Source organism: Phytophthora infestans, genomic scaffold, assembly GCF_000142945.1.
Source record: "Phytophthora infestans T30-4 supercont1.181 genomic scaffold, whole genome shotgun sequence".
In the NCBI taxonomy this organism is placed as follows: Eukaryota; Oomycota; class Peronosporomycetes; order Peronosporales; family Peronosporaceae; genus Phytophthora; species Phytophthora infestans.
This window is the reverse complement of record NW_003303578.1, coordinates 106,331-121,467: the sequence shown is the minus strand read 5'-3', so window position 1 is coordinate 121,467 and position 15,137 is coordinate 106,331. Positions and strand designations below refer to the sequence as shown.

The window sequence follows — 15,137 nt, the reverse complement described above, 5'->3', positions numbered from 1 at the left end:
ATCGTACCATAATCACCCTGTGAGTTAAAAAAAATGGTGACATTATTAAAACTCATGTACTCGGATTATACTTGGCCATAAGTACGTATTATATAATACTATATAATAATAGTACTTCGCTTTCTGAAGTTTTGCCTTTAAGGAACGAACTCGTCAGTAAATTGTGTAAAGCGTTGTTCATGTACATGTATTGTGCCTTTCTGTCGTTCTGCCGCATTTTATAACTAGCTCCGAAGGAAGTCTTGATCTAAAAAGGGCTTTCTAATCTGTAACGGTGTGCCGTAATATTTATCTTAATTCGAGGCTAATGTGATTGACCGAAATACATCAATGAGCGACAGGCACGCTCTGTATGTCGCACACGTGGCTCCCATTCAAGCTTTCACCGGGTCAAGATCAAACAGCGTGCGGGACCAAGCTACGCCCGACCAAGACACAGCACGGCTCACAGCTACGCTTCAGCACCAACGTAGCTCAACGGTAGAGTCCTGGTTTCGGGAAGTGGAGGTTCAATTCCTCTCGATGGTATTATTTGGCGTGTTGGCGTGTTGTGTAGTTATGTCTGCGGTGGCACCGTTACAAGTTGCCGATGGATAAGAATGGTAAGGTAGTGCAAGACGGCTGCTATGGTTTAGCTCACACTCTACGGGTAAGTGCAGCGCGTTGTGTGAATAAGATAAGAGGGGCGGTAAATGCGAGGACGTTGTTGTACAGTGTACAGGCAAGGGAGTGTTTATATGCAGTTTACCAGCGGTGTGAATAAGATAAGAGGGGCGGTAAATGCGAGGACGTTGTTGTACAGTGTACAGGCAAGGGAGTGTTTATATGCAGTTTACCAGCGGTGTGAATAAGATAAGAGGGGCGGTAAATGCGAGGACGTTGTTGTACAGTGTACAGGCAAGGGAGTGTTTATATGCAGTTTACCAGCGGTGTGAATAAAATGAGAGGGGCGGTAAATGCGAGGACGTTGTTGTACAGTTGTCTTATTCACATGATGATGTGTCTTTGTGTCAGCTGTGTGAATGTGTGCCTGTCTGTGTATTTTGTAGTTGTGTGACGTTGTGTGATTTTTCAGGGGCAATACGTTCAGCATGCTGTTATGGAGAGCGAAAGTGCTGACTGCTTGACAGATGCAATAACCTCTTTCAAGTCATTTAATTAGACGTGGGATCAAATTCGAGCTATTACTGTCAACAAACACTTTGGGGAGATATCACTGTTGAAATCGGCTTTCCCTGGAGCGCGAATTTTGCTTTGTGTATTTCACGTGGTGATATATCTCCGCATTGAAATTGCAAAGAGGGAGTATAACATCGAGGATCGAGACAAGATCGAGGATGCTGGTCACATGATGCTTAGCCCGACGACGGAGGCGGAATATGAAATGGGGTGGAGATACCTGTCCTATGTGGTTGACGGAAAGCAGGTCACGCTTTAAAAAAAATCCCAGAGTCGACGCACCCGTTCCTCAAGTACTTCCACGACAACTGGCACGATTGTAGGGAAATGTGGAGTGGGTTTTGCTGCGTAGAAGTTCCACACATGGGGAACACTACAAACAACAGGTCCGAACACACGCGATCTTTTGCGTTGTTGACGTACATGTATTAACATTTGACTGGTCGGCATCTTAAAATTGGAGGCAGTGTGGGGTAATTTGAAGGACGTGCTTAAGCCTTCGATGATGTTAGACGAGTGTGTGTACGCTTCAGTTCCTTCAATCTATTCCGGAAATGGAGTACGCGAAAAAATGACGGACGTCGGCTACATGCGCTATGCTGGAGCAGACACCGAATTGCTCAAATTGTCTAAGGAAGCTAGCCAACATGCGTATGAATTGGTGGAAAAGTAGTACCAAGTTGCCAACGACCGCAATACGAATTATACGGCTCGTCAGATCCAACCCCACATGATTGAGATGGTCTCCGCAGTGGACACAAAGCGCAAGTACCACCTTGACAAACTAGGGTATGTATTTTGGTAGATTGCTATCGAGTGAAATGAATGCGAACTGACTGACTGTGAGCTCTAGACATGTCATTGTTCGTGTATTTTTTTAGTTAAGGACCGAACTTCTACCCTGCCGACATGCTATCTACTGGCGAATGCTTTCCGGTGAAAGCCCTATCCCGATAAAGCACATTCATTCTCGCTGGAGTTCGACGTGCCCATTGAACATTCCGATTGAAGATGATCAAGATGCTGACGACGAAGAAGCTGCCGGTAATTCGTTTCGAGTCCGAGACTCTAGATTGACAGCGGCGTCTCCCAAAGTTCTCAGCGGAACCAACAATTTCCGGACGTCGCACACCATCGCGACGCGCATCACTGACATGATGAGCTGGAACGGGACGCCGATGTTTGTACAGATGCTGGAAGGCCTGAAGCGCTTTGAAGCTATTGTTAGGTTTGGAAACGCACCTTTCGTTTCGCAAGCCTCTGTGTGGCCCGATCGACTTTCCAACCTAGATCCGCTTTCAACTTATGGAGAAATGAACTCTGATGACACTTCTGTCCCTCCAACTGCAATCGCTGACGACACTTTATTCGAATATAAGAGCAAAAGTGAGGAGCGTACAGCTGGCGTTGACTTGCTAGTGATACATTTTCGGTCACTGTGACCTAATCGCTAAGTCACTCTGACAGTGTGACGATTTGTTCAGGTCACCCAAATCACACAGTAGCGATGACAAGTAGATCTAGCCACGCTGCAGGCTCCAGTCACGCAGTCGGAGATACTAGTATTGTGGAAGCAACCTCAGAGCAAACAGAGTCCAGCAGCTGGCTGACTGACGAGGCGGTGTCAGCCAATGATCCTGCCACAGCGAAACAGGCGATAACGCCAGTGAAAGAGCGCTCTCAGAGGGCGGGCAACTTAGCTCCAGTTCAAGTGAGGAATACTCGTTCTTCGTCTCGAAAAGCACCAAAGTCAGAGGTCGGCCCAAGGTACGGAAACATCAGGAGCAGCTAATTAAGAAGATGCGTATGACGAACGCTCGGAAGGAGGCCAAGCAGCTCGTTCAAGGAACGTTGCTACCGGTTACGACGCTAAGAAATGCGGCAAGGGTGCTCAAGTCGGCATACAGCTACGAATCGGTACACGACTTCCTATCCAACTTCAAGGTTAAGACGATGGGCCCCAGGAAGCAAATAATAGCGAAGGTGATCGCCCCCAACGAGGCCTTAATCAGCGTCAAGCTCGTGTTTTCTGAGCAGTTCACACACAAGTGAAAAATACTTTTGGAAGTCTATAGAGAGTCGCTACCAGATCCTGGGCTACCCGTTGGTGTTCGTATTACCAAGATAGGGGTCATCAGCGAAGCGCAAGTGCAAGTAATGGTGGAATATCATCAAATGATGGCATCGCTGACGGGCGTTTCTGATGCCATTGAGTGGATGGCTGTTACGTCGCTCAGCAGACGGATCGTCCTCGAAGGCCTCTGCAAATATACGGACCTAGATAAGGCGAAGGCTACGCTAGCGCTGAAGCAGATTGTCCTACCAATGTCACGCTTGACACCGTTCGGAACGGTGTCAAACAAGTTGTTACTCCTCTTGAGAGAAGATTTATGGCTCAGCGACGATTGCATGATGCACGTAATGACGACTATTCAAGAAGAGTTTGAACACGTTGCAATAATTTTACTTGGTGCTACTGGGACAGAAAACGCTGACAGCCAACAGAAGATCATCCGCGGCTCGGATCCATTCCTGGGGAGCAGCACTCACGTGCTACTACCGATTCACATCAACAAAAAGCACTGGTGCGGCGCCGTCCTCGACATTAAGTCCAAACCAGCACGGATCACAGTATTTGACCCCAGCAGAAGCCGAAACAGCTCGACACATGCGAAGACATCATCAAGGCAATCTTTTCAGAGATGGTGGCCAACGTGGAATGGAAACGAGAGACGCGAGTGAAGCAGGCAGACGGACAGTTGCGGACCTCCTGTTCTCCTGTTTTTTGAGTGCACGATGCACGATACCGCCTTGTCAAGTCTCCCTCAAGTACGCTTCTTCGGTACAACAGACTGAGGAACATGCTAAAATCTCCGCATGTTTAGGAGAATAGATATCCAGTTTCACGTAGGTTGTCATGCTTGCGCTTTAGTTGAAAACTTCACTCAGTTTATACATGTACCTGTCCGCTTATTTTATTCCTTAACCGTCTTCTAACTTGTTGACACCTTGTCAGTAGAATAGTTGTATCAGCTTAGTGCTGCAATGAGGGTCTTTGTTTTTATACTTCTTGAAACTACTCACGAAATCACCAAGTCATTCGTACATTCCAGCAACAAACACATACACATTCAGACACGTACAGCACTCAGGTAACATCTACCGTTTGCACAAACACATTTACTGGCTCGAAGCCACCCCAAGACCTCTACAAACGAAAAAAATTAAGAAATACATCCTGTATTTTTTTTTCATTGTGTGGCATTGTGCCTTCGTCGAACGGTCACAGCCAAAAGTGGTGACGATTGTACGCACTTAAGTACGATGTCACAAAACCATTGTGTGACTCTAACATTGATCAAAATATATTTGTCGCCAAGAACATAAAGCGCGACGACACGAAATTTAAATCAATTTGATTGGCTGCTGGATTTATCGCTAATGACCGAGCGTCGCCAATCCGAAAAGGAATACGGTAGAGCAGAAAAAAACTGGAAGGCTGTGAGCAGCGAAAAAATTGTTACGAGCTTCCGACGCTATTTGCTTGGAGCAGATGATCAAAAGGACCTGCGGAAACATTCCGTTTACGTTGTCGCCGTTCAAGGATGCCCATGATGCGAAGTGTGCTTCCCACACGGATCTAACTACTACGTCGATCGAAGCTGATCACATACTGGAGAAAATCAGTGATTCGGGGCGCGGGTAACTTCATCGTCAGCCTCGCCGACATTGATCTCTAGTAGACAATGTTTAACCAGATAGCAGACAATAACCAACGATCAACACGACTCACATTTTGACACGGGTTGTTTTTCTCTTCATTACAGCCCCATCCTATAATAGACCCCTCTAATTGTACCCCCCTTTTGGGGGTGGGGTACTAAGTTAGTACCCCACGGGACACTAACTCAGGTTCTACCGTAATAATGGCACTCGTTGCTGCGCCCAACTGAGAAACCTGAGACGTCGCACATTTGTGCTCTAGATTGCTGTCTCTCCCGCTTGCCTTAACCGCGCGACTTGTAATTCCCAGCGTCTGTACAAACGTACGTCTTGCCATAGCTGACCCATTCCTCGGGTACAAGAGCAGCGCTAGATCCATTAGCCCTGACCTACTTGTTCCGGCTTACAATCTTGTTGCTAGCTCGTACACGGAAGCTCTGCGGAATGTCCATCGATCAACAATTATAATAAAATTCACGACATGTTAATGACATCTTAATGAGACGTCCGCCGCTCGTACTTGCATAGATAGTCATCCAGCCCTTGCCAGGAATTGAACTAGGTCTCACCGGGGGAAGCAGCAGCAACAAGCGCCTTGTACTAGTTTTCACTAGCTGGGGCTCTGCGCGCGCGTGGTCAGATCTGTCAGATCGGCCTTGTTCGATCTGCGACGAGAGAGGGCTCGTCGTGCTGGCTGAATCGACCCACTCCTTGTCGCTGCCCACCGTCACCTGAGACACGCCGCCGTCTCCAGCAGCGTTCCCACCGCTTTCGACGGAGCCAGAAAGCCCACGGGCGCTCCCTCGCGCGCCATGTTGTTTGCCGATTCTTTTCTCCGTCGCCCACGTTATGGAAAATGGGTGCCCCCCACAGTATACGCTATACGCCCGGGCGGATGTAGCTGAAGGGGTAGGGTAGAGGACAATATTCGAAGTGACGACCTCAGTTGGGCGCAGCACTCACTCTCTTTAATAAAAGATGCCCCGCGAAGGCTGGGATATCTTTAATTTAATACTGTGAATACCTTTAGGTATGGACAGCGGATTAATTTCATGGTACTGCGTAGCTCGCTTTTTGTTGTCTCACTCAACATTCGGCTTACATGTTGTTGTAAGCCGATTGTTGACCCAATGTTGAACAGTCGGTTGAAAATATCACTCTGCACTGCGCAGCCAGTCACACGCTAAGCACTACTACTATAAGACCTGCGCTTACGCCACAATCCGTAAGCTACTCCTGCGTACACCTCTGGTGCCTACCCTATCAATACGCAGCCATCTAATTGGGCTTAAGACCTCGTGCTCCGCTATTGGTCCTAGCCTCACGTAGCTACCTGCTCTTCCCGCTCCTGCATTCGTCCATCAGGCCAGCGATATTACTCGTGACACACAAACACGACCGCAACCGTTTAGCTCAACTCTTTCTCTACTCGTCCAACACGTCAGTAGTGCTTCACACGCACACCACTCGTTCTCACCTTGCTCGTTGTCACTTGACCACTTCATGGCCAATCGCGCAAATGAACAGCTGCTCCAGCCGTCACTTGCCCACTCGTCGCTCTCTCAGAGCACTGGATCGATCTCGTTGGGTTCAACGTCTGGCACACTCGTGGCTTGCCGAAGCGCGATCGCGTCTGCTTGAGAGGAACTTGCGATGTTAGTAGTAAAATTGAGAATGCATTAAATGTTTTATCCTGCTGTTATGCGCTAGAGCTTCATAATACTCTTTATCTGTCACGCTGCTTCTCCATCACTCTACTCGGTAAAGTCCGTAGAATATTCCCTGCTGCTAGAGCAGGATTTCACCTCGCAATCCTCTTCGTGGACGTCGGCGTGTCATACTCCACCTATTAAGCAATGATAGCTAGCACGGAAAAACGCGTCTAATGCTAACCTGTGGCTTCGCCGCTCCTTTGTCAACTGTGACTGTACCATTGTCGCGCACTGTCAGGATCGGAAATGGTCTCTCTGCAATGCGTTTTGTATTGACGCAGAACTGCTTGGGGACACGAACCATCACTTGATCTCCAGGTTGGTAGAAGTGTTCGAGTCTCTTATCGTTTTCTCTGTCATTATCAGTAAATATTGCAAACTCCGCTTCGTCAGATAGCACCAATTCGCGTCGTAGAGCTGACGTGATATCATATTTTGGCCAAAAATTAATTGTCTGGGAGACGCATTGAGAATGCTGTGGTAGCTTGCCCTAATTGCAAAACCTGCATTGTAGATTACCTTCTTCCAGTCGGCACTCTCATGGCAACGGATCACATTGGCTTGAATTTGATTACATAACTCCGTAGTAGCTCTTAAATCTCCTCGCCTGTGCACTTTAATCCTTGGTCGTGAATCACGATGCGTGGTCGGGGGTAGCAGCATAGCCTCTCGCGGTCGAAACTCTCCGCCGTCGTGAGCGCCTGATTGACCTGTTGGACACCGACTTCGAGCCATCTGGTCGCTTGATCAACCATCGTAATTCCATAGCTGCCACCATCATAGGGACCAATCAAATCAACATGCACAACGTCAAAAGGGTTTACCGTTCTCATACTGCGAGGCGGTAAAAGACCAAAGTCTTGCTTTCCACCATGTAACTTGGCACGCATGCAGGTTGTACACCTCTGGACAAACTTGGCGATGCAAGTCTCCATATTAGGCCAGTAAAACGTGTGGCGTATGGTCTTGAACTGGCGCTCGCCTGCGGGATACCCGATATTCTGGTGCTACCAGGCTATCAAATCGTCTCGAAGGCTTTCTGGAGCGATCACACGTTCCTAATACGCCACAAGCGTACATCCTAATAGGCGAATTAGCTGGTAATCAGGACTATTTCAGCCTGCGAGGCACGCTGCGTTGACCTTTTGCACCATATCATCGGCCTCCTGGTATTCGCCGATGACTGGTCCGTCTATCACGCATTCTGTTCGCTCGTTGGTATCGTAGATTTCGTCGGCCAATGCCGCGTCATCGCTTACGGCAAATCGCATCCTTGTGAAAGTGTCGACCCCAACGTTTCCCACGCCCTTAATGTAGTGCATTGACATCCGGTTTATTGAGAATAGCAATTTCCATCGCTTGACCCGCAGGCTTGTTTCGGTCGGGAAAATTAAATTCTTGTGGTCAGTGTGTACCCCAACCGGGAAACCAAGAAGCATCGTGCGGTACTCTTTCAGTAGTTCGACCACGCCTCCTGGTGTTTGCGGACGACTGGTCCGTCCATCACGCATTCTGTTCGCTCGTTGGTATCGTAGATTTCGTCGGCCAATGCCGCGTCATCGCTTACGGCAAATCGCATCCTTGAGAAAGCGTCGGCCCCAACATTTGTCATGCCCTTAATGTAGTGCATTGTCTTCCGGTTTATTGAGAGTAGCAATTGCTTCCGATGGGGATCTCTACTGCTCCCGATGAATACCAGGCCTACATGAAGAGAATGTTTGGTGGTTTGGAATGTGTCGTGGTAAACTTAGACGACATCCTAGTGTTTTTTGCCAGTGCAGAAGAACAATGTGAGCCCCTGCGTCTCGTGTTCAAGCGCCTGGCTAGGTTCGGTGTCTCACTCAATGGCAAGAAGTGTCATGTACTCCGCAAGGAGGTCGACTACCTAGAATACACGCTTTCGGCTGAAGGCGTGAGACCACAAGCCAAAACGATACAGGCAATACAGAGAATTGCTGTACCGAGCAACAGGAAAGAGCTCCGCCACTTCCTTGGCATGATAAACTACTACAGGGGCATGGTGCCAAATAAGTCAGCGCTCTGCAAGCCTCTGCACCGGCTCACAATCTCCAAAGTGCCCTTAACGTGGCTGCCCAGTGATATGGAGGCTCTCCAAGCTATCCAGCGTGCTTTTGCTGAAGCGGTGTTGCTGTCTTTTCCAGACTTCGAGAAGCCGTTTGACGTCTACGCTGACGCTAGCAGTACACAGCTCGGTGGACTGATAATACAAGGCGTTAAGATTCTCGCGTGTTATTCTAGTAGCCTGAACAATCATCAGCTGAACTACACTACCATGGCGTTGGAGCTGCTTTCCGTGGTCGAACTACTGAAAAAGTATCGTACCATGCTTCTTGGTTTCCCGGTTGTGGTACACACTCACCACAAGAATTTAATTTTCCCGACCGAAACAAGCCTGCGGGTCAGGCGATGGACGCTTATACTGAAACTTGCCCCATGGCATGCAAAATGCCGTAAATGTGCGACTTTTTCTTGCAAATCCACTTTCATAATATCCAATATTAGCCTTTAAAGTCGAAATACATTTCGCTTTGGAGACTCGCATTAGTACCTCTCGTATGCGCGGCACGTAATACGGGCATCGTCGAAGGAACTTGTTCAGCCACCGGTAGTCAACCAGCAATCTTAATGATCCGTCCAGATTAAAGAGGAAGAACGCAGGCGCAACGACCTCACTATCATAGATCTGCTCCAACACGTCAGCATTGATCAGCTTCTGGATCTTCTTCCTTGCCTTGGCTTCATGCCTGCGTGTAACATTGTACGGCTTCGCATGCACCGGCTTGTAATAAGGCGGAATAGGTATTTCGTAGTCGTCGAAACGCATGCGTCCAAGGTGGCCATCAGTTAACTCACGATACTGGATGAGCGGCTCCAGGTAGCGTTGGACAAGCTGCTCGTTCAGCTCATCAGGAAGAAGTTGCTCAGGTTTGACCGACCCGTCGGCAACCTCCATTGACAGATAAGCGATTTCTTGGTCTCTACGGCCTAATCCATCGCGCTCTGACCTGTATTGAGACTGAGGATGCACTCATCCCACTGTACGACCTTGTCTTGAAATTCAAAATGAGGCCGAGAGCGCTTATAAGGTTGCGTCCAATCACCATTGCGTATTTGCTATCTTCAATAACCTCAAATCTATGCGTGATAACCGAATCGGACTTGAGCTTCGAGAAAACAAGCTGCACCATCGTTGAACTGCTACTGGTGACCGAACCATTCATGGTATCAACGTCAGCTGGTGAAGCTGGAATAACTTACGGCCTAGCTCCGTATTAGCACTAAGTGTCCCACCGTTAATAATACTATTGGAATATCTACCTTCCAGCAACGCTTCGAACGTCTGCCCACCATGGCGGAGCTTTACAGGAATGCGCAGCGGCGCGCTCGTCGGTCTCGCATTTTCCTCCACTAGATCCACGAACTTAATCTCGCTCTCATCACTGCCCCAGTCCGACTCGAGGTCCTTGTCTATACGTGGATAGGGCTTCTTGTTGTTGGTTTTTTTCGACTTAGTGTCCGCTATCTTGTGTTTTTTTTTTTCTTGAGAGTGTAACAATCACTGGTATTATGAGAGCCTGTCTTATGGAATGTACACCACATGGCGCTCTTGGCTTTGACTTCTTCGCCATTACCCCCCTTCTTGTAGTCCTTGCGGAAGACCTTCTGCGACGATTGACCATCCTTCTTGTTCTTGTCTCGACGCTGGTCCTTGCTTCAAGAGCCACCGCTTTTCCCCTGCTCTTGTTCCTCGTTAACTGTTCTCGCTCGGTCCAGACGCGAGAAGTACAACACGAGTTCGCCGAGAGTGTCATGAACAACACAGGCGGATACCAGCTTGTCTTGCCAGCCGCGAGGCATCCGTGCTTAAAGTTCTGCACTGCTGCACCTCAAGCACTTCCTCAGCATTTTGGGGTAGCTCTGCAAACATACAAATATTCTCATTCAAGCGTTGTGAGAACTTGAGCACCGTCTCGTCTTGACGCTTCGTCATCGGCCATAGCTCATTGTCCAGATCTTCACTGAAGTCGGGTGGAACCGACAATAGACCCATGTCTGTGAAGAACTCCTCGAAGCTTTTTCCAGAAATAACAGCTTCCCGGAGAGCCACCTCTTCCTCAGCCTCGAGATCTTCTTCAATAAGCACTACGAGGTTGTGCGCCTTCTGCTCGTCCGTCCACTGCTTCTTGCAAGCCAGACTCCGAAATTGGCTGCTCCACTTGCGCCAGTCGCGTGAGCTGCCACCTCAGAACTTCTTGATCTTTATTGTCGCTGTTTCTGCGACGGTGTTGGCTGTGGCCGCGGCTATCACCAAGGTGTACGACACGAACTCATCGTTGTCCATTCTTGATCCTCTAAATTCGGATCTAAATTTAAATTTGATACATCAAAAGGACACACTCGTGGCTCGCAGAAGAGCGATCGCGTTCGGAAGCTCTTGCTTGAATGGGACTTGCGGAGTTGGTAGTAAAGTTGAGAATACATTAAATATTTATCCTGCTGTTGCACTAGAGCTTGCTTTATACTAGTCTTCATCTGTCACGCTCCTTCGCCATCACTCTAGTCAGTAAAGTCCATAGAATATTCCGTGCTGCTAGAGCAGGATTTCCCCTCTCAATCCTCTTCGTGCACGTTGGCGTGTCACGTCTCCGCCTTTTCACGGTGACACTCTGGCAAGCGTTTTCTGCAGCATGCCTTCGCTTGCGACGTCGCCACTCCACCAGGACGTCACAGTGCAACGAGCAAAACAGTGTGACTCACACTGCTCGTGCACATTGCTCTGATTTGCTACTGCTCGTTCTTCTCAACTCGTGCCTCAACTAGCCGCGACTCTATGCACAGGAGCCTTCGCTGCAACCACCGTCTCTCTTTGCGTCGTGTCATTCTCTTCGCATTTGACCGAGTTTTCATACTCGAGCTGCTCCGTAATATAATTACACGCTGGCTGTGACAGCGGAGCATGTTTATTGAAGAAACAAAAACAAAGATGGAAATGTATCAAACTTTGTTCAGTTATCCTTAGCTATGCCAGAAAGCTAGTTCTATAAGTATTTACCGATAAACTAGGTATTTCAGCAATTAAAACTTCGCTGTTTGAGCAACGACGATAGTTAGAAACTTCATTCTAAGCGTAACTAGTACTGGGCCTACAGTACGTATTTTATCGCACAATTTAGTAATTTAGTAGTTAAAATAAATATTTTACAGCTCTCGCAGCCTAAAGCAGGAGGGCTCGTCCGACCTGGTGCTAGTAAAAGGTGGTTGAGGCATTGGGCTAGATGTCCCAGTGGAGGCAGCTGTGTAATAATAGGCAGATTTGATTAAATAAATGGAGTCAACAGCGGCGGTAAAGAAGCAGTGAAATAGCGGTCAGGGGGAGCGATCGCCAGTTATGGCGTGTTGGAAGAGAGCCGTTCAAGTGCTTTAGGCGGTGGAGCCCGGAGCGAAGCTTGGGAGCTTAAACAGAGTCAAGGTAGTGAAGCATTAATCCGTTAAAAGTGCACTTTTATAAGCGTTCCCCGCGAATCAGCCGAATGTATTACCCAAACGCTCGAATTCGGGCGTTTGGCTAATAAAGCAATGAGGCCTAAACTCAGGCAGAATTTTGCATACTGAACACAATAGATTATCGAGTAATCAGCTAAACCAAAACTTTTTGCTGAAATGGGCCAAATCAGCAGTAATACGTCACTATTGAGCACACTAAGTATAAATGATCGGTTCTCTTCGCTTCAACTACGGCCACCATCCCACCCTTTTCTCTGCATGTAGAGCTCATATAGTAGGGAAGCAGCAGCATTTATTTATCAGCGGCCACTGCAAACCCAAAACGTCGTACATGCTTCCAGATGGTATGTTGTGGTTTTTGTCCGTGTATGCGACGTGTGATACAGCCACAACAAAATTCTTTTTTAATGCGAAACAACGTTTCGATTAGTGATATTAGCCTAGTGTCCCATCATATCTCTGCACACACCACAAGACTTACGTTCGGTGTGGTCAATGCAAAGAATGCGAACAGTCATTCCTCTTCTCGGGAAGTTCTCGAGCAATGTGAATTCTCTTTTGTTTAGTACACCAAGTTAGTATAATTTTTTTTCCATGCGAAACCTTTTCCTCGAAGTGAAACCTGTGGATTTGTAAATATTAACTAATACAAATTGGTATAAAAAAACCTGCACGTTTGAAATTCGTATTGAATCGATACCTACTCTTCGGGTTTGAGCATTATCTCGTCGTTCCCATTTATAAGGGTGGCCCATCCTCCAGAGACAGATCTCGAAGAACGATCTACCGCTTGTTTAGTACGGATGTCATTGAAAGGGTTCATTTAAAAATCCTTAATGAGGTTTTATAACCTCGTTAAGGATTTAAGAAAATTTACTTGACTTTGACAAAAAATTATGATGCACTGGGGCCGATTTTTTACGGTACTACTACTCGTAACCCGACACATTTTCCAGCTCAAATTCACCAAGGACAACACCTAAATCATCAAGTACTAAGTCAACTGCTCTAAAACCAAACTCAAACGCACAAAGAACAAAGTCGAATGCAATGTAGCTACCAAAATGTATATTAAAGAAAATTCTCTTTGATGGTGTATTCATCGAAAGGGTTGGCGGCGCGGCAAATCGCGCTTAGAAAGCGGATGCGTCCTTCGCTACTCCAATCACACTGGTTAACCGTACAGTTCCGTCAATAGCACCCCAAGTTTGATCTTTCCTTGGGCTCGCTTGACGAAATTTTGTGCTGCAGCCGTCCTCGAATGGCTAGTTTTTCACTTTGAAATTTCTGTCTGCACAGGATGCCAGCTCGCTACAGCCGTTACACTCTTCAAATCAAGCTCCGCATTCTCGAGGCTGCACGCTCTGGGGGAGACTGGGAAAATATCGCTGAAATGAATGACGTCACTATTAACACTGCTCGGGCATGGCTGCGACGCTATTCAACGACGTCGGACGTACTTTGTCCTCGTCCACGTGGTGGAAAAAGGCAACAGAAGATGATGACCGAAGGCGTGGCCTATCTTCTATCGGAGCTTTCAATTGACGCAGACTTGACGCTCACCCAGCTGGCCGACAAACTCAGCACGCATTGCTTCATCTCTGTATGCCCACAGACCATCAAAAACCACCTGACCTGGACGCAAGCATGATCACCATGAAGCAATTCCACAAGGAGCCGCAGTACACGAGCACGGACGTCAACAAGCGTAGTCGCCGAGAGTACCTCATCCGTCTACAAGAGCTACAAGCCATGGGAAAGGGCATCGTATACATGGACGAGGCCAACTTTAATCTGTGGTCGCCTCGTACGCGAGGCCGTAGCATCCGTGGTCGTCGTGCTGTGAAAAAGGTGCTAGCTGGCGGCGGACAAAACTTGCAAGCATCGCGTGCATGGGGAGAATGGGGTTGTACACTACGTACCCAAACTGGGAAGCCACAAATACGAGCATTCGAACGAGTTTACTCGTAGCACTTTGTGCAAGTACGAGGACGTGAGCAACATTGGGGTTGTCCTCGACAGCGCTCCATGCCATGCTCCCGCTGAGACCGTTTTTAACGAGCCAGAGTTTCAAGCGGCGACGCTGCTGCGCTTTGGGCCGGACTCGCCAATGCTCAACCCAATTGAGAACGTCTTTTCGGCGTTCAAGTCGAAGGTGAAGGACTATATGACCGGGCGTAGGGTACACAATATTGCCGTGCCCCAGGGAACGACGATGAAGGCGCACAGGCATCAGTTCCTCCAAGAAGCTGCGCACACTCTTTTCCCTCTCGTTGCCACTGCGCCGTTAAACGTGTCGTGCTACCGCTACACGCTCACGTTTCACGTGAAGGTGGCGGACTTTGATAACATGCCGGTGGGACGTTGCCTCATGGAAATCAGCTAAAGCAAGTCATTGCATCTATTTCAGGTTATTGTACATGATAGATTTACGGTACTTGCTTTATGAATTTGACTTTGTTCTTTGTGCGTTTGAGTTTGATTTCAGTGCATTTGACTTAGTATTTGATGAATTTGGTGTTGTTCTTGGTGAATTTGGGTTGGAAAAGGAGTACACGCACCAGGATTCACGTCCCCAGATATCGTACACCGTCGTTGCTAAAAGTACCTAGATACTAAAACTGACTGTTCGACCTACCCACTAACCTGGTGTGTTCAAGCCGTAAGAAATTCTGCCAGCGGATTTTTAAGCATACAATTATGCACGTACGTATTTCGAAATACAGCGGTCGTTTTATTTTGAGTTTTAAGGAAAGCTTTCCACCGACTTACGCCATATATCGTCTGCCCTTCTTGAGTGTCACAGTGTACAGTTAGATGGTGGGCTTACAATGCTGGCTGACTGCCTGCAGAAAGTCTATTCGCTCCAGAATCTCCGCGCCACGTCCAAGCAAGTGGGACCTACGGCCAAGTCAGTGACGTTCCAAGTGTTAGAGATCGGCAAGCAACTGGTCGTGGCGGGATTTGGAGCTGGACCGTACATGCGAGGGATTTGCT

General features: G+C 47.9%; 1 protein-coding gene across 1 annotated transcript; it reads left to right on the top strand.

Moving 5' to 3' along the window:
* Positions 1–13,796: 13,796 nt before the first annotated feature.
* On the top strand, positions 13,797–14,526 carry PITG_20588 (uncharacterized protein; the record flags this gene model as incomplete). The annotated part of the gene is made up of 3 exons (XM_002895401.1): positions 13,797–13,838; positions 13,923–13,991; positions 14,089–14,526. 3 exons carry the CDS (start codon positions 13,797–13,799, stop codon positions 14,524–14,526), a joined length of 549 nt encoding a protein of 182 aa, XP_002895447.1.
* Between the last annotated feature and the right edge of the window lie 611 nt (positions 14,527–15,137).